Below are 27,426 nucleotides of genomic sequence, written 5' to 3'. Positions count from 1 at the left end.
AATTTAATTATTTCTACATTGTATGGATGTTGTGGGGATATGAATCATATTGAGTTAAACATTATTCTGTGAAAAATTACATTTGAATTTGTTTCAGTTCGAGCCATCTACAACATTATCAACATTATCTATTATGCTAAAATGCACAGTTGCAAAACTTGTGTAATTATACAATCCAAAAATAATTAATTGGATATGTAAAAGCTCATCTTTCTCCTGAGTTTGGCATTAAAAAATTTTTTGTCAACATTTGTTTAGACTGCTAAAAAAAAAGTGTAAAAATGTATATTGTACGTGGCTAAAAATTATATACTGTTCAGATTTTCTATATCAAAATGATTCTTGGATTTGGCAGTCTTGTTTTTAATGCTGAACTAGTTGCTTTGAATCCTGTTAAAAAAAAAAAAAAAAAAAAAAATGGACATCTACACCACAAAGGTCTCCCAAGAAAAATCTTAAAAATAAGTAGTCCCGACTATGTTCTTTATACTGATATAGAGTTGGAGCTAATTTCCAAGTGTTATTTTGACCTCCAGCATTGTGTCAGGGCTAATGAATGTAGTATGTCCAAAAAGCTCAGGTGCCGCTTAATAAGAAACACTATGATGAGCATGATTTCAATTTTTCGAGCTAATAAAATGCAGGAGAGGGAAAATGCACGGAATCCCATATGTGAAATGCTGGTTGCTATGGCAAAAAGGTTGATACAATACTTTTCAATGCTGAAAGATAAGGATAACACTAAACAGCCATGGGTATGTTTAGGACTTTTTAAATGTACAAGTAAATTGCTTGTTATAGACGATCAGATAAATTAAGTGTTTCTGTTAAAAATTATGAATATACACATCTTTGACATCTAATACTGGATTTTCTGTAACGTCTAACTGTTTTCACATGGCGATCAGTCCTAATGTTTACTTTACACCACAGGAAACAACTTTCCATCAACTCATTAAAAGAATGCAGAATGTCAAGAATCCACAGAAGTCGAAGAACCCATCAACAGAAACCACTTGTCCAAAAGACATTGCCTAGAGATTAAAGCAACTATTCACGACACTGACTATAATGCAGATTCAAGTGCATCGACTGTAATCTGTGATGCTTTTGAGGAAGCCAATGCAGAGCTAGATTGTGATGATGGTAAAAGTTGAAAAGATCTCTCTGCCTTTGTGTGAATCATCTTTAGGGGTAAATTGGTAATCTATATTTGAATATTTTTGTTGTTTACTTAGTGTTAGGCCATGACTTCTGGAAAGTATAAGTAAAGGCACTACAAAGTCCTTCAGGAGATGTGGAAGAAACCTAGACTAAATCAGGATGACATGGCTCATCTCTTGGGATTTGAATTTGAATCAAGAAGGGCCTTTATAAGCTCAAGCCCATTCAAAGAAGAAGAAAAGGCTATGAAAATTGTTGAAACATATCCCTGTTCAGAACCACAAGCATGTGAGTTATTCATTTTTACAACCTCTTGATAAGTAATGTCAGCTCATTCTGTCTGAAAAATTAAACAAAGATTTAAAAATATTTTAGTTTCTGGCTACTTTTAAAGAAACCCAGCCACAGAGTTAATCAGTTCCCTTAAATTTACATATCCAGTGTTTCCTGCACACATTCAAGTGCATGAGCATTGAAAAGTACATGGGAAACCAGAGTATTCATCTGCATACCACATTTTCTGCCTGCTTGTCCATATTTTAAGTCGAATAGGAGTGTGTGTTTTTACAGTTTTCGTTGTATAAAGAGTTCTCTTCATTTTTGATACTCAGATCCATATTACTAACCGAGAATGGTAAACCGTGTAAAAGCACATAGTACACACAAATCATGTGCTCTCAGCGCATAGAAAGCGTATAAGGACAATATGGAAAATAGAGACCCAAAGGCATTGGAGAGGAAAAAAGGCAGATAAGAGATTATGAAAGCAGTGGAATTCGAAAGGCTCAAACAAACGATGGCACGATACACATGCAGACAAAGGTACAGAATATGAAAGCAGTAAAATTCGAAAGTATTGTAGCGTCCCACCCAGGTTGAGGGCTTTTTGGTTTTAAGTGACTGTTAGGTCCGATTGAGGGAAGGCGGGGTACAGCACGGAGGACTGATAGCGGGGTATTGATTTCATGCGGTAAGGGGGGGCATTGGAGAAGGTGCTAGAAAGTTGTGTTTGGGGTTAGGAAGTCAGCGATTGTTCAGGTAAAACTGTTGTGACACTTTATCATGTCAGTCACTACAGTATCAAAGAAAAGATAGAAACGATTGCATTACCGCAAACAAAAGGTGATTAATCATCAGAACCAGGTGTAATTGAAAAAATACCAGGACAAATTAAGGTCTGAAAAAAAGAGTAGACAACAAAGTCTTTTCGCATTCGCATCATTCAATGGACAAAACGTGGATTTACACAATAATGAACCATATGCTATGAGAATCTGTGGTCCCACAACAGTTAAAGGAACGACAAGTTAAATTTCAAAGAGTACACAATTCGGTCGGTTGTATATTGATGATCTCGGAGAAGCGATGCACATTTTAACAGGCAAAAACAAAGGTGATGTATATATTCCGCGAGTAACCTTACACACCAAAGGAGATTGTGATATGCCATTCGTACTAAAATGTTTACAGTTTACCATGAGAATAACTTTTGCTATGACAATCAATAAATCACAGGGACAAACAGAAAAACTTGGATTATTTATTACAGAAACAGAAACAATATTCACTCACGGGCACTTATACGTTGCGTTGTCACAATGTGTCTCCAAAAAATATTGTTTTTAATGAAGCTTTAAAGTAAAAGTCAAAATAATGAAATTGAAACAATTCCAAAAAAAAAAAAAACCATGTAAAATTGTATATCCAATTAACCAAATACGGGGGTTGGCGAGCGAAGTGAACAGGGGGCGAAGCCCCCTAGACATAGATAAACTGTGGTAAATACTAAAGGGAGACAAGAAGAAGTTCTTTGATTACATCAAAAGCTAATGGGAACGCTATTGTCAAAGCACCCTGTTCTATGGGCTAAGGAATAGGTCACTAAATCCACCATTGGCTTTAGATAAAGATAAGAATAATGTGTGTTTAGGGTTTCAACTAAACTGAAATTAAGTTTCAAGTCCCACGTCCCTGGTGCAGAGCTAAAACTACAATGCAAGTTTAACAAATTAAATTAGATGAAAATAAAGATGGCTTACTGACTGAACCATTCTCAGGTGGATTTTGAGAAATTCATTTATTGTTTGTTGACCAATGTCTACTTACCTAAATAAAAGTATGCACCCTAGTAAGGTGAATGGAAGTTATAGCCGGTCTTAATAAAAGGCACAGTACGTTTTACAATCAAAAATCTAGAAGCATTTCAAATGCATATGATATAATCAGTGTTTGTCTTTCAGAGGAACAATCCATTGCTTTGCTAAAGGCTCTCCCTTCAATATTCTTCAATTGGCCTACCTAAAATCTCAGGCCAACAAGTGAGGCACTTGAGGCGAGTTCCAGTTAGTGTCAAATAAGGTGAATTTTAACTCGACATGCCTTACATCTGTCACATCTCTGTTGCATTTCTCCCGGCCATCTGAAGACTGCAGTTTCTTTCCCCAAAGACGGCCAATCACCAGTCCTCATATCATCATGGACTCCACTAACCTTCTTCTGGCTATTGGTGCAATGCAACTGACCTAAGGAATTGATCAATGAGGCTCCACTCTGTCTGATGGCATGTTACTACACTTTCCACCTTACATACCCAAAATGTATTGCAACTTTGTTATCTGTCATCCAGACTGAGGTACTGAAAGACAGCATTCATGAATGTAACCTTACACCTTCTTATAAAAAAAAGCAATGGTTGAATGGAAAGTGTTTAGTAAAGGGTTGATTATTTGTTACTGGTTCGCACAATCAACAGTGTTTTATTTAGTAAGTTTTGTAGTAAATCATTGGTTTTACTTTAAAAAGTTTATTTCATGTTAGTCTCTGCAGCAATTTGGGTGAGGAAAATGCAAAACAACGTACCTAAATTTCTGGCCTATTAAAACACTGGTTATTAAAAGTAAGTATGTGATCAAAATTCCACGGTCTGTTTAGAGGAGGAGAATAATGTTTATAATTGGTTTCTAAAAGTACAAAACTGTAGTAAAGAAATTGCCAAAAATTTGACTATCCTTCTTTTGAGAATAAAGAGCAATTTGAAAGGTGTGTTATATTTCTTTATTTTAAGAGCATGTGGCGGTGTGATTGCCCAAAACCTTATTTTACATAGTCCGATGTTTAATCTTAACCTGTTTAAAGTAATAACTGGTCTGTTGTTGTATTAAATGGACTATGGTAGATTATTTAAAATTAGTCTATGTTAGTCTTATTTTAAGGTTTTAAGTGGAGTAACAACCGTTGAATATGCTGACTTATTTTAAGACAACCTACCAAGTGAAATTCACTTACTGCCCTGGCAGCCAGATTTGATTATTAAAATAGTAAGCATACATCAATTTAAAATATGTGCACTTAAATTTGAAAGGGCATTTTTTAAGTGTATATGAACTTGAAGGATATCCAATTCCAAAACCATGGACATTAATATAGAGTTGACCCCTCCTTTGTGGCTGTAACAGCCCCCACTCTCTTGGTAAAGCATTTCAAAAGATTTTGGAGTTTGTCTGTGGGAATTTGTGCCCATTCAGTCAAAAGGGCATTTATGATGTCAAGTGCAGATGCTGAATGAGAAGGCCCGATTTCCAGTTGGTGTTCCAATTCATTCCAAAGGTGCTCAGTAAGGTTGAGATCAGAGCTCTGTGCATGCCTGTAGATTTCCTCACATTTGTCAAAAAAAGTCTTTATAGACCTGGCTTTGTGCAAAGTGACACAGTCATGCTAGAACAGAAAAAAGTCTCCAACTTTTTCTCAGACTGAATACTGAATGAATCTTAAGCGTAGGGTGGGTGATTCGTGCTTGACTAATCCTCCATGGCTCTAGTTTTCAAACTAAATTTATGACTGCACAGTTTTAAATAACATACAAAAAATAAACTGATAACTGCATGCCTGCATTAGATAGACTATGGTAGATTATTTAAAATTAGTTTTTGTTCTTATTTTAAGGTTTTAAGTGGAGTTGTATATGCTGACTTATTTTAAGATATCTCAACAAGTGAAATAACACTGATAACTGCACGCTTCTACAATGGGGAAAAGTTTTTTGTTTTCATTTAGTTCTAGTTTTCACAAAGTTGCTCATTTTTAATTTAGTTTTAGTTAATGCAATGTTTATTTCTTCATTAAGGAAATGTTTGAATTTAGTTTTCGTTAATGGGCATAACAGGCTGCTTTGTGTTTAACTTTATCAGTTGCATTCTTCATTTGACTGGCACCTTCTCCACTGTTGTCCATTATATCATGAGATCATTCAGTTAGATTGTTGTCTGTGACGTGTTTATATAAAGAATAATAAAGTAAGGACTACAGCATTAAATTGTATCTGTTTCACAGAGGCAATCTCATGTGTCTCACTTGGAAAGATTATATCCTAGAGAGAAAAAAGGACAGCATTTTAGGTAAAAAAAAAAAAAAGATATTTTCTGAAGTCCAGCATATTAAATGTATTTTTGCATACCTCACTTAAATGGGAGATGGGGAAAAAAAGAAGGAAAAAAAGCCAAATATCATGGAAAGTGATGTCTTTTTAATCTTTACTGTTTTAAAAATGCAAAACTGAAATAGTTCTAAAGCTATTATGACAATCTGAAAGACACTGGTCTAAAAAGTGTTGTACTCATTCTGTATCACATATACTGCAAGTACAAAGGTTCTAAGCATCTGTTGCCAAATGTGTTTGTAACTTATCTTGCATCACTAGTTCTTGCTGTGTTTAGAGGATGCGGGGGAGGGATAAAATGGTTATTTGTTTAGCTTGCACTAGTTGTATTATTGCATTACTCCAGACACACTATTCAATATTCCTTACTGTACAGATTTACTGAGTAGTTTAGTATGTATGCCTGGAATCTCTGTATCAAATCAGATACTACATGTCAGTTGTGGTCTCTTAAGGGAGCTATTGAGCCAAACTTAAATGTTACCTGTGAGGCAAAAATTGGTTATAAAAAAAAATCTATTAATTTACGTGAGATTTACTGGGTCAGTAAGTATGGCTGTCCGGTATCTCTATCAATCAGTTACTACATACATTCTGTGCACTAGCTTACTTAAAATGCTTGTTGTGAATTATTTACACTGCATCTTGCATCATGGCTCAAAATATGAATCCTTCCACAGGAAGGTCTACATGAGGTCTACACATATGTGTGCATTGAAGGGAATGCCAGTGCAGAAACATATTTTACATTAACTTAGCTGCTATCGGCAACAAGCACAGCTCATAATAGTCAAAAGTAATCACACCACAATAAATTTTGGAAGAAGTGATGTTTTATCCAATATAGCTCACCCTCATTACTTAGGGCCCACTTCCCCTGCCCTGGATAAATCCATGGAATTAGCAGACCCTTCTGGAATATATGACTCTAGAATCCACACTTGTTATGTGTGCTAGGGACTTTACTAGTATTGGAATATGTTACGTATGTTTTTGCATATTAAATTCAGGATCAACTAATTCATATTTCTGAATGGTTAGTAAAACTGATAGTCACCTATTGCTCTGCACCTTAATCTACACTTGTGCTATATATATATATATATATAAAAATACTTAAAACAAAAAGATGTTTAAACACTTCTCCAGCACTTTCAAACTATTATTTTGTTCCTGATCCTATTCCGATACACCCTTGAACTGCAGATTCTGACTTTGACTATTTCTGTTTACCCTAATAACTGTTAAGCATACACACAATACATCCATCCATCCATTTTCCAACCCGCTGAATCCGAACACAGGGTCACGGGGGTCTGCTGGAGCCAATCCCAGCCAACACAGGGCACAAGGCAGGAATCAATCCTGGGCAGGGTGCCAACCCACCGCAGGACACACACAAACACACCCACACACCAAGCACACACTAGGGCCAATTTAGAATCGCCAATCCACCTAACCAGCATGTCTTTGGACTGTGGGAGGAAACCCACGCAGACACGGGGAGAACATGCAAACTCCACACAGGGAGGACCCGGGAAGCGAACCCAGGTCCCCAGGTCTCCCAACTGCGAGGCAGCAGCGCTACCCACTGCGCCACCGTGCCGCCCTACACACAATACAATAAATTAAAATTTTAAACATCATAGCTCATTTTGGCTACTTTAACAGTTTTCCATACAGTCTGCATCTTAGGTATAGGTCTATTGGGTCAATATTTTGGGAAGCTGCAAATGTAAAAGAGACAGAGAGAGAGACAGACTCAGTTTACTGGTATTCTCTAAGCATCTGCAGCATTCAACTGCTATTCTTGCCTGCAAATTATCAAATCTGGCCCCAAGAAACTAACTACATTGTACAGACTGCTCATTTTATAATATAATATTGTCCTGCATTGTTAACTTAGTAGTTTTCTGGTTAATCATTTTGGAGGCTTTTTGTTTTCACATGTATCTTTTAAAGAAAGTGCATAAGCCAAAAGCACTTCATGTTTTAAAAATGCACCACAAGAAACAAAAGTAAAAATATCAACAAAAAAAAAATATAAAGAAAAAGCAGATACACTACAAGTGTACATGCAGTACTCGGATGTTTTACAAAATGTTCAGATATATTTGAAAACATATTTCTTTTAATTTGAATATTCAAGTCTTACTGTGGGCCTGTTTTTTGGTTAATTTGACAGCCATACTGTGGACCTGTAGATGTTTCTGTTCATGCTTTGATAGTACAATGACACAACTCTTGTGATTCTGCCATTCACAAAGCTCTAAATAAGGGAAGCAGGCTTTCAAATAAACAAAAATCAGATCAGTACTCCATATATCTGAATTATACTGCAACGTCTAAATTCAGACAGCAATTTTAAGTATTATGATGGACAACATATTTTGACGGACAATGTATCAATTCAGCAAAAAGCAATCCTGTTATTGGTTTAACTCTAGAAGAATTCACAAACATAAGCAACAGTAAATATATATTCATCTATGCAAGATGTATTGAGAATAAAACAAAATCAGTGGACACAGGATTTCTGAAGTAATGTATTTTAGAACCCACATTCTGCTTTTCCTTTACTGTTATTAATGTCTTCTGAAGACAGGAATGCACACTGCATATACTAAAATATTCAGCAGCAATCAACTACAATAGTCACATACTTGAAGTGACTGGATTAACAAATTGGATTTAAAAAGTCTTATTACACATTCAGCTGTAAAGAGTTGTTGTAAATAAGACTCGAATAATCTCAGTGTTTACTGGTATATGTTTTACTGATGATATGTCTGGATTCTAATTTTGATAGTATTGATTATACTTTTAATTTAAAAAAAATCTCAATGAATAAATGTATGTACACATATTAAAACAAATTTAGAATTATACGATCGTGTATTAGTTTAAAACCTATTTGTTGTTAAATGGGAGCAAATCCCCCCTGCTCTGCCATAAAAAAAGAAATTCAAGCAATAATTAAATGTATCACTGTTATTATTAATAAATCTGACTATTAAAACATGTAAATTACTCAGTACTTAAGTTTTATGTGCCAACTTATTTATCAAGAAAGTCTCCTTTTCGTATTTATATTGCTGGAAATGTATCATCTTTCCTTTCACTTTAATAAAAGTACAGGCCTATAGTGTTAAAGTAACTAGCATCAGAATTGACTGCCAAAAACAGATATTTGCACACCTCTAATTAATACACACACACAAATAAAAGCATACATTAAAAAAGCATTCCATTTTCTCACCTGTAGATATTCCAAACTGCAACTGGTAAATTGAGGAGACAGATAAACCAGTGCATTGAAACCAACATCAGTAATGTGGCAAATGCCTGTCCGACAAGCTCTGGAACAACCCACTATTATAAGAGAAAAAAAAAATGCTTTGTAAGTAATTCATATAAAAGGAAATTGTTATATTCTGTTTTCTCACTATCATAAAAATTACCAGATAATGCCTACATCACTAACAATGTAATTCACAGGAATGTTTAGTCTATATGCATCACTCACCTATACCTTTGAATATGTACACACATTTATCGCTATAGTTCTTCTAAATGTCTTCTGTATTAGCCTTTTCATTGATTAATTGATTATTTATGTTTAACAAGCCTAATTAAGAATACTATGGCTTCTAAATGTCCTGCTGACATAAAAGAATACTTTTTGAAATTTCTCCTTTTTATTTTTCACTGTTAAAAAAAAAAAGCATTTTAGAGAATTACAAAATACTGCTTACACAAGGTAAAACCTGAAATCGAAAAAAGTCTAGATAATCTTCAATAACTACATAATTAAAAAATTTCTGACCTGGCTTCATTTTCAATAGACCCAAATGCAGTGTGTGAACAGTGTGAATCAAACAAACCAAACTCAGTCTATTCTCTTTTTACCATAAAACAGGGTTCTAAAGGCTCAAAATTTACAACATTGGTTCACAAGTCAACAATTCAGGTTCAGCAGCACATCTGTCCGTTTATGCCAAGATAAAATGGGTTTATTTTGGATATGTCAGAATTCCAATCAATAACTCAACAGTTCTAGGAACATAAATCCCTTCACCAAAGTTATCAGAGAAATGAAACAGAATTGTACACTAATACAATTGTAAATGGGTTGCAAATTATTGGAATTCCTACTGGCTAAGAACCATATCAGTTTATTTATTTATTTTTTTACAGAATGAAGGCTACTCCATGCGACAGGATGCCAGGAATCTGAAGATTCCATACAAATTTGCTTGTTACTGTCTTAAGAGAAGAAGGTAAACTGGATCTAACCAGTACAGAAAAGGTGGGGGAAGATCCGATGCCCAACTGTGTAAGAGAACATCAGAATCGGTAGTTTGAGAAACAAATGTCTTACTGGCTGACTTTATCCCTAAATATACGCCATATTCCAGCTGAACATGTTAGAAGGAGCATTTTTAAAATCAGTTCTAACCCTAAATGGATGTCAGAGAAAAGACATACATACTTCAAATTAACTCTAGGAATAAAACAATTCCACTTCAACTTTTTTGGTATCCTGCATACTGAGGAATCATCTCATTTTCCCCCAGATTTCTTAGATGAAAAAGGTCTAGATAGTGCAGTACAGTGTATACTAAATTGTCAGATCAGTGACAAAGGTAACACCATACATATTCAACAAAGCTAATAACCAGGCACTCCAAGTTAAAAGATGACATGGGTGTTGCTGTCTGCAGAATGGCTACCCATTAATATTTTTTGTGTGTATAATTAGTTACCATTCTCTCAACATTTCAACTTACTGAAGAAATTAAAGAATTTGATGCATAAACATAGCCAGGAATTGTAAACATAAGTACTAACATATTGCAACTTAATAAAAAGTGTATGTCAGGTAGTAAGTTTTTTTTTGCATATTTCACATGATATTTTACATGATTGATAATCTCCAGTTATTGAAGCAAACATTTCCCATTATACTGCTCTCATACTCACAAAAGTTAAAAGAAAGAATATATATTAATTCATAAAATAAGCACCACTTTTTTGTTACTATATAAATTGGGGAAATCAGAATATGTTAATCATCTGTTTTCACAAGAGTACACACACATCAGTAACTTTTTAATTTTTTGATTAACCATATAGATTTAATTCTGAGAATGCTGCCTCAGCTGTATTAAAGCTCTAACAATATATAATTTAGCAAAGCCTATACTCCAGATTCTCTCAATATACATGTCTCATTACAAGATTAAAGAAAAGAAGGGGAAAAAATTGGTACAGAAGGCACTGCCTTTAACTATATGGCCCCCAACATTTAGAACAGTTAAACCAAACCAATGCTTATTTGTTTTATAAAGGCACAAAGCAATTAGAGCTGGTTATAAGGATATCCATTTTGATATTGTACACACACACACACACATATATATGTATCTGAGGTAATCACTCTTTAAAATCTCTTTCCATGCTTGGGAAGAAATTATATCACTATCGCTTGGTCCGTTGTGCTCTTGCAATGTGACATCTGGAAAGATTAACAAATTATACTTTATCACTAATAGCAGACCCAGCACTGGACTTTAATTGAATTCCAAAATCATTAATGTTAGTGTTCATCTTAGTACAACTGGGCATGAAATTTAGATAAAAGATCGTCTACTTGCTATATGTTTAGCAATTGATAGCTTCAAAATATTTGCTTGTGTCACATGCTGAAGTTAACGTGTGCACCAGTTTACTGTTGTGGTATAGTTAATGTATGTCTCTACCCTGTCATTAATAGCTAAAACTCGCTATATCAGGGCACCCAGAACAATGCCTATTTCAGTTTTCCAGAATCAAAACGTAGTTTTATGAAAGAACTCCTGAGGAATAAAAGCAGACTGTAAAATGAGAAAATAAAGAACTGAAAAGAATTAAAAGTCTTCTTAAGACCATATTATCCAAGGTAATAAGGTGGTTTAGAATCAAAATGTATTCACAGAAATACACACATTTCTTTTGTATGTTTGAACACTGGACAACTAAAGTATTGTTGCATTAAATACTATCATGATACTTACTTTGTTCAATTTGGAACAACACGACCTTGCATTAATATAATCGCATTCTAAATCTGAGAGAGTAATAATCTGTGGTTTCCGTTAAGAAAAATCATTAACATAAATCTCATGCAAGTAATATTAAATTTGCACTTACAATGAGATGCGGAAAACACGCACCTACGGCCATATTTCTAGGTAACGTAAATCAGGTTTATATATCACAGCCAGAGCACAAACACCAACATTCAATTATACAAAAACCATAGTGAACAATGTAAGAAATGGAAATGGTTTCACACAGTATGTTTTAATGAGCAAATTTCTAACTACACGTTCGAGCCACCGAAAACACATCCCTTCACATTTTCGAACGCCGATAGTTTTCGAACATTCTTTGAGAAAATTTTAAGTCAGAGAGGCAAGAACTCGCTGGAAAGCATAATGACTACATGCTATAAACTCAAAAATTAACAAGACATAAAAATAAAGCATAAACAGAGAACAAAAAATTAAAAATCGTATCCGATCCCAGCGTTTTACATAATTAATATAAAGGATACAAAATAAACAGAAAGGAAAATTAAAGCACAACAGTCCACGAGAGACAGAATGAACACTGCCGCCTCCATGTTCCCCTTCCGCCTTTCACGCGGCGCGCCTACGTCATCACCAGTGACATCCGCTAAGTAGTGAAGGGGCCGTGAAATTCAAGTGACATTTGCCTCACGCATGCGCTCTCTGATTAATAACATTACTCACGACACTGCCCGACTTGTACTGCGCAGATGCAACATTTTACGACTCGCCTCACTCGGCAGATTTGAATTGCTCTTGCCAGGTAATTTTGTATTGCCGTTTATCTCCGTCTGTAAGTGGGCTTGTCACTTCTTACTGGAAAAGATGGGAGTTTTAGAATTTTATAACTTCTTGAACTTGAAAAATTTGTCATCTGAAAAATTTAACCTCAGTCGAACGAAGAGGGAGCGAAATGAAATGCGACATGTGTCTGTGAACTTTATAATGTCCTTTATGACATACGTACAGCATTTTGCAAGTACATCGTATTGATGAAAAAGGCAATAGGGATTTTCATTTTCAGTTGCAATAGGACCTTCGTAATTCTCTGGTTTAATGGTAGAAGACACAATATTTCTCCGAATTAGGGTTAACGAGTTAATGGAGAAATGCTTCGCAACACCCAATTAGCATTTGCTGGTATGTTTTTTTTTAAGATTTGCCCACAACCATTGTCCTTAAGCAAACCAATGTAATCTAAGGGTCAAATTAGGAATAGATTTAGGAGTGTATATCTGACACTACACTGGTGTACAGTAGGCCCTCCAAATCTATCAGTAAAGTGTGATGTGTGTTACATGTGGCACAATGGCAGTGCTGGGCATCTGCTTTTGTGACATTTCATTAGCTTATCGTTTAAACTGTTGGCTTAGGAGGAGTACATACACATACATTTAACTAAAATATGGAGAGGGTTACTCATTAGTAATCACTTAACTTTGTACTACTGCAGTTACTAAAACAATGCCCCTTTATTGTGATTTTTCACTTGACTCTACAGGGTGCTCTGTGGTAATCAGCCTTCCATGGACCCAAACAGATGCCTGTGAACCCAAACTCTGAGACACAACTGGATATCTTTTTCTTCTGCTTTTAAGAGTCCAAATTCGAGATGATGTGCAGATCATCATAGGTGTGCTATTTCTAGAGTTAAGACTAGTGAGGCTCACAGTTTTATATATAATTTGTGCACGATTCCTGGTAAGACTTCCCCTATTTATTACTTTATCTGTAATATTTTGTTGGTTTGAATACTGTCATCTATGTTTGCTCACTCTGTCCAGTAACGAACACTGGCACTTTAATTTTAGACAGGAAAGCCTCAGTGTGTAAATACTCACAAACACAGTGACCGAGGCACATCAGTATCAACAAAAACAAAACTGGAATGTTGTTCCGTGTTGCAAAATAACATTTATTTTCTTAGGTTATTGTGCTTTGTTAATGGATTTTGAAAGAACCAAGACTTAATTTTAGCCTAAACAAAACTGAAGCAGGAGAGAAAAACTAAGATGTCTGAATGCAAATAACTGTACCTGTGCACATCACATTGGAAATTTTAGATATGCAGAGATTGTGACACAATGTCTACTGTATATGTAATGTGTAAGAAAAAAAGTCATGTTACATATAATAACAAGTCTGGGTTCTTTCAAAATCCAACATCGATCCACAGTAAATTAAGAAATAATATTATTAGACTTTACTTACAGCAGACCTTAATATATTTTGATGGTTTACTTTGGTAATGCTTTATGGCTGTACCAAGAATGGAGGCAGAACAAGAAACAAGGATACATTTTTATTAATGACGAGCTGTATATACCCGGCGTTGCCCGGGGCAGAAGTAACCTAATCGGTCAAACACTTACATATATACCAAAGTAAACCTAATCGGTCAAACAGTTACATATATAAAAAAACCGAACCTAATCGGACAAACAGCTTCATATATACAGAAGCGAACCTAATCGGACAAACAGCTAATCTATATACATAAGCAAACCTAATTGGTCAAACAGTTACATAAATACAAAAGCAAACCTAATCGATCAAACAGCTTCATATATACAGAAGCGAACCTAATTGGTCAAACAGTTATGCATGTGCAGAATGATTTTACAAACATTATGCGTGTTAACAATCATTAAAAAGAAAAGATTGAGGAACTCTTCTTCTATATGTGATGAAGCCACTAATAAGACAGATTTTTTTCAGGACCCAGCTGTTTCATAACTAAACTACTGCCACCCCAAAGTAATGCCTAATAGTGGTTTTTGGGGTAGCTGTGGAATAAAAAGGGTGTTTTTTAGTCAGTAAGAATCTGACACTACCCTTCAGTACGGGCTGAAGGGTGCCTATGTAAGGTTTTACATCCTTCCCGTATGGAAAAAAAAAACATACTAAACTTTTTTTTCATCATTACAGATAATCTCAGTCAAATCGAAGTACGCATTCTCAATTTATTTTTATCTAATTTTTACTTTTTCACAAAGCCATCCCATGCCAATTTGTATGAATAAACTTTTGCTAGAGAGTTAGCAAAAGTTTACTCATGCACATATTTTAATACGGATAATCTATCTCTAATCAAGGTTCTCATTTTCATTCTAATTTAAAATAATAATAGATACTCATTTTTTTCTTCTGTTTTAGAAAAACCAATCTATGCCACCTACGTCTTCGTCAAGTCAGCTTCATCCAGCTTCATCACATATAGAAGAAGAGTTCCTCAATCTTTTCTTTTTAATGATTGTTAACACGCTTAATGTTTGTAAAATCATTCTGCACATGCATAACTGTTTGACCAATTAGGTTCGCTTCTGTATATATGAAGCTGTTTGATCGATTAGGTTTGCTTTTGTATTTATGTAACTGTTTGACCAATTAGGTTTGCTTATGTATATAGATTAGCTGTTTGTCCGATTAGGTTCGCTTCTGTATATATGAAGCTGTTTGTCCGATTAGGTTCGGTTTTTTTATATATGTAACTGTTTGACCGATTAGGTTTACTTTGGTATATATGTAAGTGTTTGACCGATTAGGTTACTTCTGCCCCGGGCAACGCCGGGTATATACAGCTCGTAAATTATTAAACAGTAAAATCTTCTTCTGTAATTTGCTACCGTGGCAATTTGTGTGTCTGTCCAGGATTTTAAATGACCTGTAGCTCGCAAACCGTTGCACCTATACAGTTGAAATGTGGTACACATATAGTACGTCACGTCTACTATCTGCTTTATGGGTGATGATTGTTTTAGTCTTTTTATCTTTATTTTATTTTATTGTACAATCAAGTCCTATCTGCGCACAGCAGGGCAGCCGTGGGCGGATGCGTATGGTGTATTCACTCGATGTTATCGTGCATTGCGCTGTCAGTGGTATTTTGATAAAAGAATTTGAACAACATATAAGAAGCGTATAAATTATTAAACAGTAAAACATTAACATTTAAGAAGTAAAGTTACATTAAGTACTACTGCTGTGCCTTTGGGTATACCTCATTTTTTGTTTGCCCATTACATGCTTAAATGTATACATTTTTTGGTGCACCTACCCGAGAACACGCGACATATAACCGAGCGTGGGAGAAACATGGATTTTAAACACGCGTTGAGTTGATGTGCTGGTCTCCCTCGTGAAATAACTGGTAATGTTTGAGTAAAATCTACAGCGAGTAAAACGACATTAGCTCCTATTTTTTTTTTTACGATCTCTGAGATGTTGCTTTTTTCGGTTCAAGGCTTCATAAGCTCTTTTATGTTGTATGGTGTACTTATCCCAAACCATCATCTTTGAATGTTGCAAGACTTTCGCCTTGTATGTAGATCGGGGTAATTACATTCATTGCATTCGTAGTCTGAATCACAATGTGATTGTATGGGTGGTTACCTGGCACTGTAGGGTTGCCACCCGTCCTTTAAAATACGGAATCGTGCCGCGTTTGAGAATGAAATTGCGCGTCCCGTTTTGAATCAATACTGGACGGGATTTATCCCGTATTTTTTTTATCATTTTTTTTTTTAAAGCAGCGTCTCATGCAAATCATCCCACACGCATTTTATGAAGATGCCTCCTTTCCTACTTTTGATTGGGTAATACTTGATGTCATCGTTAGTTTGATTGGTGTTTTTAACTGTCCAGTGAGTAGGGCGTGTCTTTCAACCGTAAGCAGATTTTTTGCACTGGTATCACTGACCTCGACGACGGCGACGTTATACGTCAAAAATAAATTACGATAAATGACGATTTTAGCGATACTTTATTACGACGGCGGCTACATAGACACGATCAAATAAAAACAAAAAAATCAAATAATCATTCTACATTTTCAAAACGTCGAAAAAATGACGGAATGAAAAAAAGGCCCACCCGACGACCCACCCATTCCATTTTTATATATATAGATTGAACAAAGTGCATGAAAATTGTTTATCTACTGTGTTTATCTTTTAAATGTTTATAGGGATGTTTAAGAGTCTAGTCATATTACAGGGCAGCAGTTAGAGAAGAAGGAAGGACAGATGTTGAAGTAGTGGTTGGCCCTCTTGCCCAGCACCTCCAGAATCCTCCATCTAAATCTTTCTGTCCCCCTACATTTCTGTTTTTTTGTGTTAGCTCCTCAAACATTGCTTTGCTTTTTTATTCAAAGATTAAGCATAAAAACTGGCAAGGCAGCTTTCTGTACTCATGCAATAAAAATCTCGAATGCTTTGCCAAAAGAGAAGTCCAGGCTAAAAATGTTAAGCATTTCATAAAGCTTCAATAAGCCCACTTTTCTAATTTGGCTTTTTTAAATTACTTGAATCAGTTGTAATAGATTATAAATGGCACTGCATACAGTTTGTAAGATTTGCAGTAGTAACTGCTGTTGTTTTTTCTGTTTTTTTTTTCTGTTTTCTTTTTCCAGTTTATTGCAATGGTGTTCTGCGTCTCTGACACCTGTTACATCAGCAAAAACTGCCTGTGATGCTGGAGAGAAGAAATGTTCGCAAGATATCTTGGAATGGAATTGTAATTGGACTGATATGGCCAAATTATTATGTATGTTGGGACATGCACAGGGGGCTGAGTGGGCTTTGGCCTGGGACCCCCAGAGGTTTATTACCTCCAGCATCCTTGATGGTTGCAAGTTTAACTTTCTCCCTGGCCATTTGACTATGACTATATTTATTAAAAAGGAAAAATCATCTCCATTTGCTTCTTATTTACTTTTATAATGCCTATATATTTTTTGTAGAGCAATTTGAGCTACACTTGTAAGAAAAGAACTTCTTCTTCTTTATCTTTCTGTTCTCTGCATCTTGTTCTGTTAACTTGCAAGAAAAGATGATATAGAAATATTATTTCTAAACAAATGTTATGTTTCCCTGGGGCACATATAAAGGATTGGATGTGTGAATGGAGTGGAATAAACTCAGAGTAGTCTCCATACTAGTCTGCTCTGCTTCATTACTTTATTAATGACCAATGTCTAAGTAACAAAATGAAATGAAAAAAGTAAACCTGGTGGGAACAATGAGCTGCAGTGTGAAAAACACTTTCAAACCGACAGGGTTGTAAAATCTGCCTGGATGAGTGCCTAAAAAAGAGAACTTCTCCAGAAGTTATGGTAGACCTAATGCAGTCCACAAAGTCAGTCTAGTTACTCTTCTATGGACCTTCTTTAGTGCTGCTACTCATTCTTTTCTCACTTTCCCAAAGATATGTGAATAAGAAACTGGTACTGTCTGAGGGTTGATGTGAGCATGAGTCAGCTCTGCAGTGGTTTGTCATCCCATTCAGGGTTGGTTTGTTCACCCTTTGCTCCTGGTGCAGGCTGTGGCTCCGCACCACGCACACTTGACTAAGTCATATTGGAGACCATTAATTTCACAGAAAATTCATCCATCCCTCTTCTAAACCCACTTATGTAGGCCAGGGTCTCGGGGCATCTGGAGCCTATCTCAGTAAGCATAGGGCGTAATGCAGGAACAACACCAAGCGAGGTCACCAGCCCATCACAAAGCAAACACACACAGAGGCCAAATTAGTATCGCCAATCAACTTAACCTGCATGTGTTTGAACTGTAGAAGGAAACTGTAGCACATGGCGGAAACCCTTTAATGAAAAATGCACATTTGTGAAGCTGAATTGTGTAGTTACAAATTTTAAATTTAATTTTAGAAAGAGTACTTTTCAGTACTTATTTTTTGTGATGCATGTATAGCCATTATAAAATTGTGTTCTTAGTTATTAATTATTGCATTATCTCACTAATGGCATCGGCTCTGATTTCCTGTAGGCACTTTACATATTGTAATTTATAAACAAGAAGGAAACGATGGCAAAGCAATCTGTGTATAACTGGAAATAGTGTGATTTAAGATAGGTGGAGGTGTTTGTGCTAAAAACTAAAAGAATGAGTGGGGAAGCAGGTGGAGGCCTAGAAATAATTGAAAGTTTCATAACTGCAGATGGATTCACACAGCCTGCACTGAAGTGGAGAATTTGTTCAGTTGTCCTTCATAGAGGTAATGTTCACCCCTGAGGTGGCATAGGAGGAAACTCCACACAAGAGAGGTAGAGTTTGGTGAGTCACAATTGGATACAAGAGAAAAATAAAAGTGTACACTGTTCAGGGGCATCCACCCTACAGCTGGAGATGTCCAGCTGTTTTCTGGATCTTGACAGTGACTCTGAGGTGGCAGACAAGTATGAGGAGCCCCAATGGGTCACCTCTAAGCCTGCACCTAAAATGATAGTACAGGATTCTGCAATTACAGGAGTCAGCACATAGCTTCTGTGACAGATTTTCTTACAATATATTATAACCTATTTGGTATATGTAAATGGGAAACCAACACAAATTTAAGAGTTTAGGTGCAAAGCTGAGGAACCAGACTGATAAGGTGGTAGTTTCTGGAGTTCTGCCTTTGCAATGTGCCAATCCAGGCAAGAGAGGGAGATTAGATTTAATGTGTGGTTCAAATGTTGTTGGATAGAGTGGTAAAAGTTTATAGTGCATTGGGATACCTTTTGGAACAGATGGACCTGTACTGGCGGCACGGTGGTGCAGTGGGTAATGCTGCTGCCTCACAGTTAGGAGATAGGTTTGCTTCCTGGGTACTCCCTGCGTGGAGTTTGCATGTTCTCCCCATGTCTGTGTGGGTTTCCTCCGGGTATTCCAGTTTCCTCCCACAGTCCAAAGACATGCAGGTTTGGTGCATTGGCGATTCTAAATTGTTCCTAGTTTGTGTTTGGTGTGTGTGTGCCCTGCAGTGGGCTGGCGCTGTGCCCGCGGTTTGTTTCCTGCCTTGCACCCTGTGTTTGCTGGGATTGGCTCCTCTGTTAGGCTATAGCGGGTTGGATAAAGGATGGATGGATGGACCTGTACTGTCAGGAGGGATTGCATATTGACCAGAGAGAGTGAGAGTGACACTGGAAAACAGTGAATGTGAAATATAGTAGAGTTGCTTGTATATCAATTAAAAATTGATCTAAATAGGAATATTCTGTTATGAAACTAGTATATGTTACAGTAGTGTTTTTAACTTAATGCAACTATAGAATTTTGAGTTACACAGTACCTCAGTGTAGCAAAATGTACTTCAAAACTGAAAAAAAAACTACATTTGGAATTACCTAAACAGTAAAATTCTGTTAGGAAACTACTATTTATGTGCTGCCACAGTGCTTTCACCTTGAAGTATCAACAGGACATTGAGTTCCACTTGAATATATCACAATGAGTTAGAACAGTAAAAAACATTGAATGTGAAATTTAGTGGTACACCTTGTGTATCAGTTAGAAATTGATCTAAATAGGAAAGTACTGTTAGGAAACTACTATATATACTGTATGTAGTACCACTGATTTCACCAAAATGCAACTATACAACTTTGAGTTATAAGGTACTTCAAAGTAGGAGAAATTGTTTTAATGCTGAGAAAAACTACTCTTGAAATGAAGTGCTGCAGGTTGTGTATCACTCAGAAACCTGTTTGTATGTTGCAACACTGAATGTGAAATATAGTGCTGCAGCTTGTTTATAATTCAGAAATTGATCTAAGCCATCATATTCTGTTTAGAAACTACTCTATATGTTTTAGCAGTGTTTTCACTTTAATATACAGTACTGTGCAAAAGTTTTAGGCAGGTGTGAAAAAATGCTGTAAACAAAGAATGCTTTCAGAAATATAAAAAATGATTGTTTATTGTTATCAATTTACAAAATGCAAAGTGAGCGAACAAAAGAAAAGTCTAAATCCAATCAATATTTGGTGTTACTACCTTTTGCCTTCAAACCAGCATCAATTCTTATAGGCACACTTGCACAAAGTCAGGGATTTTTGTAGGATTATAGTCAGGTGTATGATCAGTTATACCAAACAGGTGCTAATGATCATCAATGTCACACGTAGGTTGAAACACAGTCATTAACTGAAACAGAAACAGCTGTGTAGAAGGCTTAAAACTGGGTGAGGAAGAGCCAAACTCTGCTACCAAGGTGAGGTTGTGGAAGACAGTTTCATGTCATGGCAAGATTGAGCACAGCAACACGACACAAGGTAGTTATACTGCATCAGCAAGGTCTCTCCCAGACAAAGATTTCAAAGCAGACTGGGGTTTCAAGATGTGCTGTTCAAGCTCTTTTGAAGAAGCACAAAGAAACGGGCAACATTGAGGATCGTAGATGCAGTGGTTGGCCAAGGAAACTTAGTGCAGCAGATGAAAGACACAACAAGCTTATTACCCTTCGAAATCGGAAGATGTCCAGCAGTGTCATCAGCTCAGAACTGGCAGAAACTAGTGGGACCCAGGTACACCCATCTACTGTCCGGAGAAGTCTGGCCAGAAGTGGTCTTCATGGAAGAGTTGCAGCCAAAAAGCCATACCTCCGACGTGGAAACAAGGCCAAGCGACTCAAGTATGCACGAAAACATAGGAATTGGGGTGCAGAAAAATGGCAGCAGGTGCTCTGAACTGATGAGTCAAAATTTAAAATATTTGGCTGTAGCAGAAGGCAGTTTGTTCGTTGAAGGGCTGGAGAGCGGTACAATAATGAGTGTCTGATGGGAACAGTGAAGCATGGTGGAGGTTCCTTGAACATTTGGGGCTGCATTTCTGCAAATGGAGTTGGAGATTTGGTCAGGATTAATGGTGTTCTCAATGCTGAGAAATACAGGCAGATACTTATCCATCATGCAATACCATCAGGGAGGCGTATGATTGGCCCCAACGACCCCAAACATACAGTCAAAGTCATTAAGAATTATCTTCAGCGTAAAGAAGAACAAGAGTCCTGGAAGTGATGGTATGGCTCCCACAGAGCCCTGATCTCAACATCGAGTGTGTCTGGGATTACATGAAGAGACAGAAGGATGTGAAGAAGCCTACATCCACAGAAGATCTGTGGTCAGTTCTCCAAGATGTTTGGAACAACCTACCAGCCGAGTTCCTTCAAAAATTGTGTGCAAGTGTACCTAGAAGAATTGATGCTGTTTTGAAGGCAAAGGGTGGTCACACCAAATATTGATTTGATTTAGATTTCTCTTTTGTTCATTCACTGCATTTTGTTGATTGATGAAAATAAATGATTAACACTTCCATTTTTGAAAGCATTCTTTGTTTACAGCATTTTTTTTACACCTGCCTAAAACTTTAGCACAGTACTGTATATCAACAGGTCATTCAATTATACCTGAATGTATCACAATGCATTACAAGGTAAAAATACAAAATGTGAAATGTAGTGCAGCTTGTGTATCAGTTAAAATTTGATCTAAACAGTAAATTTAAGTTTTGAAACTACTATTTATTGGTTGTACCAGTGTTTTCTGCATGATGTGTCAACAGTACATTTTGTTATACTTGAATGTATAAGAGTAAAAAACACTGAAGGTGTAGTGAAGCAACTTGTATATCAGTTAGAAATTGATGTAAACAGTAAAGCTCTGTTTGGAAACTACTGTTTTTGTGTTGAAGTAGTGTTTTCACCTTGGATTGTCAATGGGCCATTCAGTTATATTGGAATGTATCATAATCTTATATAGTAACAATCTTGCGGTCCTGTATGTACGTTATCATCCAGTTGACGCTTAGTAACCACAAGTGGGCGCCAGAGAGCCCTAGACACAGCAATACTCTCCACAATATAAGATATTATAGCTGAAGATAACAGAAGATATAAATACAATAAAGAGTTTTTATTCTACAAAGCACCTTTTCATGAACACATCTCCAACAATTAGCCATAATCTCATATATAAAGCAGACTGTGACAATCTTGCGGTCTTGTATGTATGTTATCATCCAGTTGATGTTCCGAACGTTTCTGGTGTGCTTCGTAAAAGAAACTGACAGTTTTATCATGAAAAATCCGTAGTAATGTTTGTTTTGTCATTTAATATTTGTTTTTGTTAACTATGTTTTCATCTTGTATTATTCTTATTGCAACAATGTTGTAGTGGAAATAGAATTAAATCAGCCTAATAGGAATAATAATTTAATTGACTTTTTTTTAATCGTCAAAAATTCTGCATGTAAAACGTATTACTACACCACAGAACAAAAATTAATCTGTCAAGTTGTATTTTTTTTAGTTATATTTTTATCATCTATTTCACGCTCGGAACGTGTGCTCCGTAAAGGCAACCGACAGTTTTAATCATGAAAAAATCGTAGTATTATTTGTTTGTCGTTATTTTCATCTTGCATTACTCTTATTGTAACAATGTTGTAGTGGTAACAAAATTAAATCATCCTAATAATAACATTAATTTAATTGACGCTTTTTTGTCGTCAAGGATTCTGCATGTAAATACTTTTTACTATACCTCAAATTAAAAATTAAAATTAAAAAAACCCTTTATTTTTCTCCCGGGATGCGCCGGGTATTTCAGTTAATGTGTTACAAGGGTAAAAACACTGAATGTCAAGCGTAGTGCTGTGGGTTGATTAGCAATTAGAAATTGACCTAAACAGTTAATTTCTGTTAAGAAACTAGTATTTATGTGTTGAGGCAGTGTTTTGACTATAATATATCAACAAGGCTTTCTATATTTAAATATATCAAAGTGCGTTACAAGGGTAAATGACACTGAATGTAAAATATAGGACAGCAAGTTGTGTATCACTTAGAAAATGATATAAACGGTAAATTTCTAATAAGAAACTAGTATTTATATGTTGTAGCAGTGTTTTCACAATAATATTTAAACAGGGCATTCAATAATATTTAAATGTTTCATAAAGCATTACGGGGTAAAAAGCATTGATTGTTAAATGCAGTGCTGCAGTTTGTAACCAGTTTGAAATTGATGTAAACAGTAAAGATCTGTAAGAAAACTATTATTTATGTGTTACAGCACTGTTTTAAACTTGATTTGTCATGGAGCTTTCAGTTATACTTATATATCACAAAGCGTTACAAGGGTAAAAAACGTTGAATGTTAAATGTAGTGCTGTGGCTTGATTATCACTTAGAAAATGATCTAAATGGTAAACTTCTGTATGGAAACTAGTATTTATGTGTTGCAGAAGTGTTTTTACCTTAATATACTAACAGGGTATTCTGTTATGCTTGAGTTTGTCACAATGTGTTACAAGGATAAAAAACACTTAATGTTAAATGGAAAACTGTGGCTTGACTTTCATTTATAAATTAATGTAAACAGTAAAGTTCTGTTAGGAAGCTACCATTTATGTGTTTCAGCTGTATTTTCATCTTGTGTCAATGTTATACTTGAATATATCACAATGGGCCATAATGGTAAAAAATACCGAATATGAAATGTGCTGCGGCTTGATTATCGGTTAGATAATCAATAGTTAGATAGAAACTGTTGATCTAAACAGTTAATTTATGTTAGGAAACAAATATTTATGTGTTGCAGTAGTGTTTTGACTCTAATATAGTAACAGGGCATTCATCTTGAATGCATCACAATGCACTAGAAGGGTTAAAAACACTGATTGTGAAATGTACTGCTGCAGCTTGTGCATCACTTAGAAAATTATCTAAACAATAAAGTTCTCGGGCGGCACGGTGGCGCAGTGGGTAGCGCTGCTGCCTCGCAGTTGGGAGATCTGGGGACCTGGGTTCGCTTCCCGGGTCCTCCCTGCGTGGAGTTTGCATGTTCTCCCCGTGTCTGCGTGGGTTTCCTCCGGGCACTCCGGTTTCCTCCCACAGTCCAAAGACATGCAGGTTAGGTGGATTGGTGATTCTAAATTGGCCCTAGTGTGTGCTTGATGTGTGGGTGTGTTTGTGTGTGTCCTGCGGTGGGTTGGCACCCTGCCCGGGATTGCTTCCTGCCTTGTGCCCTGTGTTGGCTGGGATTGGCTCCGGCAGACCCCCGTGACCCTGTGTTCGGATTCAGCGGGTTGGACAATGGATGGATGGATGGATAAAGTTCTCTTAGGAAACTAGTATTTGTGTTGTAGCTGTGTTTCCACTTTAATATATCAACAGGACATTTAGGTATGCTTGGTATCGCAATGAATTTCAAAGGTAAAAAGCACTGAATATGAAATGTAGTGTGCAGCTTGTGAATCAGTTAGAGTTTGATTGAAACAGTAACTTTGTCTTTAGAAATTACTATTTATTTATTGTAGCAGTGTTTTCACTATATCAATAGGGTATTCAGTTAAACATGAATGTATCATAATGCGTTAAAAATTAAACTAACACTGAATGTGAAATGTAGGCCTGCAGTTTTATCAGTTAGAAATTGATGTAAACAGTAAATTTCTGTTTAGAAAGTACAATTTATGTGTTATAGCTGTGTTTTTATAGTAATATTTTAATGGGACATACTTGAATGTCTCACTATGCATTACAAGGGTAAAATATGCTGAATGTTAAATGTAGGGCTGCGGCTTGATTATCACTTTCCAGTTCTATTAGGAAACTACTATTAATATGTTATAAAATTACAATAAAACAAAACAAAACAAAATCATGAGTCTAATTTTACTTCCTTCCCCTGAATGCTTAAAATTTACAGCAGTTGGCTACTACCTGTTTCATTGTGGCATTGTAGAATAAGCCTCTGTTCCTGTTGTTTTCTCAGAGTATAAAATTAGTATCTACATGTTTTATAAAAACATCACTATCATATCTGCACATGAAAAAAAGAAAATGATTAAATCCAATTCCAGCAATTAAAATTAGTCACAAAAACAATTCAAGTAACTGCAAGTGGTCTTCCTAAGGATATTATATTTCTATACATCAAAATCTTCTACTCTTTCGTCGCTTAATATTGAAATGAAAACCTTAATAGTCTTTCGATGCAATTTTTCCTTATAAATTGCTTTGAGCCTTTTAGATAGGTACTTTAGATTTAGTAGTGCATTATATTTCTTTAGTGCTCATCTCATTCGCAAGCACTTCACAAAAAATCTTAATCTAATAATAGGAGAAAAACCACATAAAAGTAACAATTAAACAATAGACACAAAATAATGTCAATATTAAACACCAAATCAAAGAAAATACCTGAAATACAAAGCCCCAAATTTAAACCTGAATAAAAAATACAAAATAGTACAAGAAAGCCACCAACAACAGCATAGGACAATCACACATCAACCTGAGCATCTTGGCACAGAGACTGAACTGAGAGTTAAGTCATCGTGTATTGAGTCAGCTGATCTAATTAATTTGCAGTCATGGCACATCCAATCAAAGGTGGTTTAATAGAAATAAAGAAATAATAATTCATGTAATATCATATTCATAAATGTGCCTTCATTATTCTAGCATATACCATATCTGCAGTGAGTCAGTATCTAGTGAAATTAATTATCAAATTTTACTGCTTAAAGACCCTAATTCAGAATGCTTTAAAATAGGAGGTGCTTTCAACATTGCTGATGCTTTCAACATAAAACAACAATTAAGACTCACATAATAAATTCAGTTATCCTGCATTTGTCAATTTTCAGTGTTCCCTTTTTTGCCATCAATACTTTATCAGTGTATTCCTAGAATATGATTTGTTAAATCTAGCACAAATTAAAACATCTGTAAAATTACATGACACAAAAGTTCTACTGATTCTTATACTCCTGGATCCAAAATCCAACTTTTCTGTAGTATGAAGTGAATTTTAAAGTAAGATCAACAGACTAAAGGAATGTGAACAGGTCTAGAATTTTTTTAAAGTATGGAAAAAGAATATTATTTAGGATAAAGGTATTGAGGAATCTTGATTAACTGAAGAAATTTCACTCTGAAAATCACTTTCAGTGTTAGGTCTGCCATTGCCAAGATGAAACAGATTGGCACTACCATGACACCAAGATCCTAATCTGTCTTTTTCATCAAAGTCTGTTAATCACTCTAGGAGGGCACCAAGAAGAAATTAATTACTGAAGAAAATTTCATTTAACAAAAGCTTTAAAGGATAGGTTTGGTATTTTTCAAGTTTAAGTTATTTCTTCACAAACATTGTATATATATATATCAATTTTCCATGATAAATTGTGTTCTAAAGTGAGGTACTTTCTGTAAAATTGAAAAATATCTTGTCTGTTGTGGCACTTTACATTGGTGTGTATGGGCACAGAGGAAAAGCTTAAAAACTTAGCAGATATGTTTATTTTTCAAGACAAGACAGTATTGATCCGCTCTTTCTGTGTGTCTGAATCATGTTTGTGACAACAAAAGGGATTTGGAAATATTCATTTTTGTCACATATTCCAGCTCCAAAACATTTTTCTCATGGTAAGGATACATTTTCTATTTGCTTGCACATCTTCTCATGTAAAAACAGAAGTAAATCAAAACAAACCCAACATTGTGGCACAAAAAGTTTACTGCATGGTCTTTTGAGTAGAAATCACCCCTCTGGTTGTTGTTGTGCAGGAAGACTAAGTGCTGAGCTTTTCCTTCATGCCATGCAGACTGTAATGTAAAGTGTTAGTGCAGGCAAGATCCATCAATCCATTTTCCATATTTTTTTAACTTATAGAAAGTGAGTAACTTTAGAACACAATTTTACGTGGCAAATGCAAGTAAAAATAAGTAAAAAATAAGCAGAAATAAGCAAGTTTATGAAGAAATGACTTTGACTCAAAGCAATTTATTTAGAAGAAGAACTTTCTAACATTTGCAATATTTTTATTAATAAGTTTTCAAGAATTTATTTTAAAGTAACAGCTGTGATCCACTGTACTAATGCCATTCACAATTTTATACACTTTAATCATGTCACCTTTAATTAAC

General features: G+C 35.6%; 1 protein-coding gene and 1 long non-coding RNA gene across 2 annotated transcripts in view; one reads left to right on the top strand and one right to left on the bottom strand.

The window, feature by feature from the left end:
- Positions 1–12,314, bottom strand: part of cnih4 (cornichon family AMPA receptor auxiliary protein 4) — a 42,523-nt gene extending 30,209 nt beyond the window's left edge. Inside the window, exons 1-3 of the mRNA XM_028797330.2 lie at positions 12,198–12,314; positions 11,656–11,724; positions 8,859–8,971 (exon numbers count right to left, since the gene is read on the bottom strand). Of these exons, the coding sequence (XP_028653163.1) occupies positions 8,859–8,971; positions 11,656–11,724; positions 12,198–12,266 (251 nt within the window). The 5' untranslated portion in view covers positions 12,267–12,314. The remainder of the gene's footprint in view (positions 1–8,858; positions 8,972–11,655; positions 11,725–12,197) is intronic.
- An 84-nt stretch (positions 12,315–12,398) lies between these two features.
- Positions 12,399–17,598, top strand: LOC114649698 (uncharacterized). The gene is made up of 3 exons (XR_003715866.2): positions 12,399–12,475; positions 13,214–13,413; positions 17,123–17,598. It is a non-coding gene; the product is annotated as an uncharacterized LOC114649698 (long non-coding RNA).
- Positions 17,599–27,426: the final 9,828 nt, after the last annotated feature.

The sequence above is a fragment of the Erpetoichthys calabaricus genome, chromosome 3, assembly GCF_900747795.2.
Source record: "Erpetoichthys calabaricus chromosome 3, fErpCal1.3, whole genome shotgun sequence".
In the NCBI taxonomy this organism is placed as follows: domain Eukaryota; kingdom Metazoa; phylum Chordata; class Cladistia; order Polypteriformes; family Polypteridae; genus Erpetoichthys; species Erpetoichthys calabaricus.
Note: the sequence above shows the minus strand (reverse complement) of the source record. Positions and strands in the feature narration are given on the sequence as shown.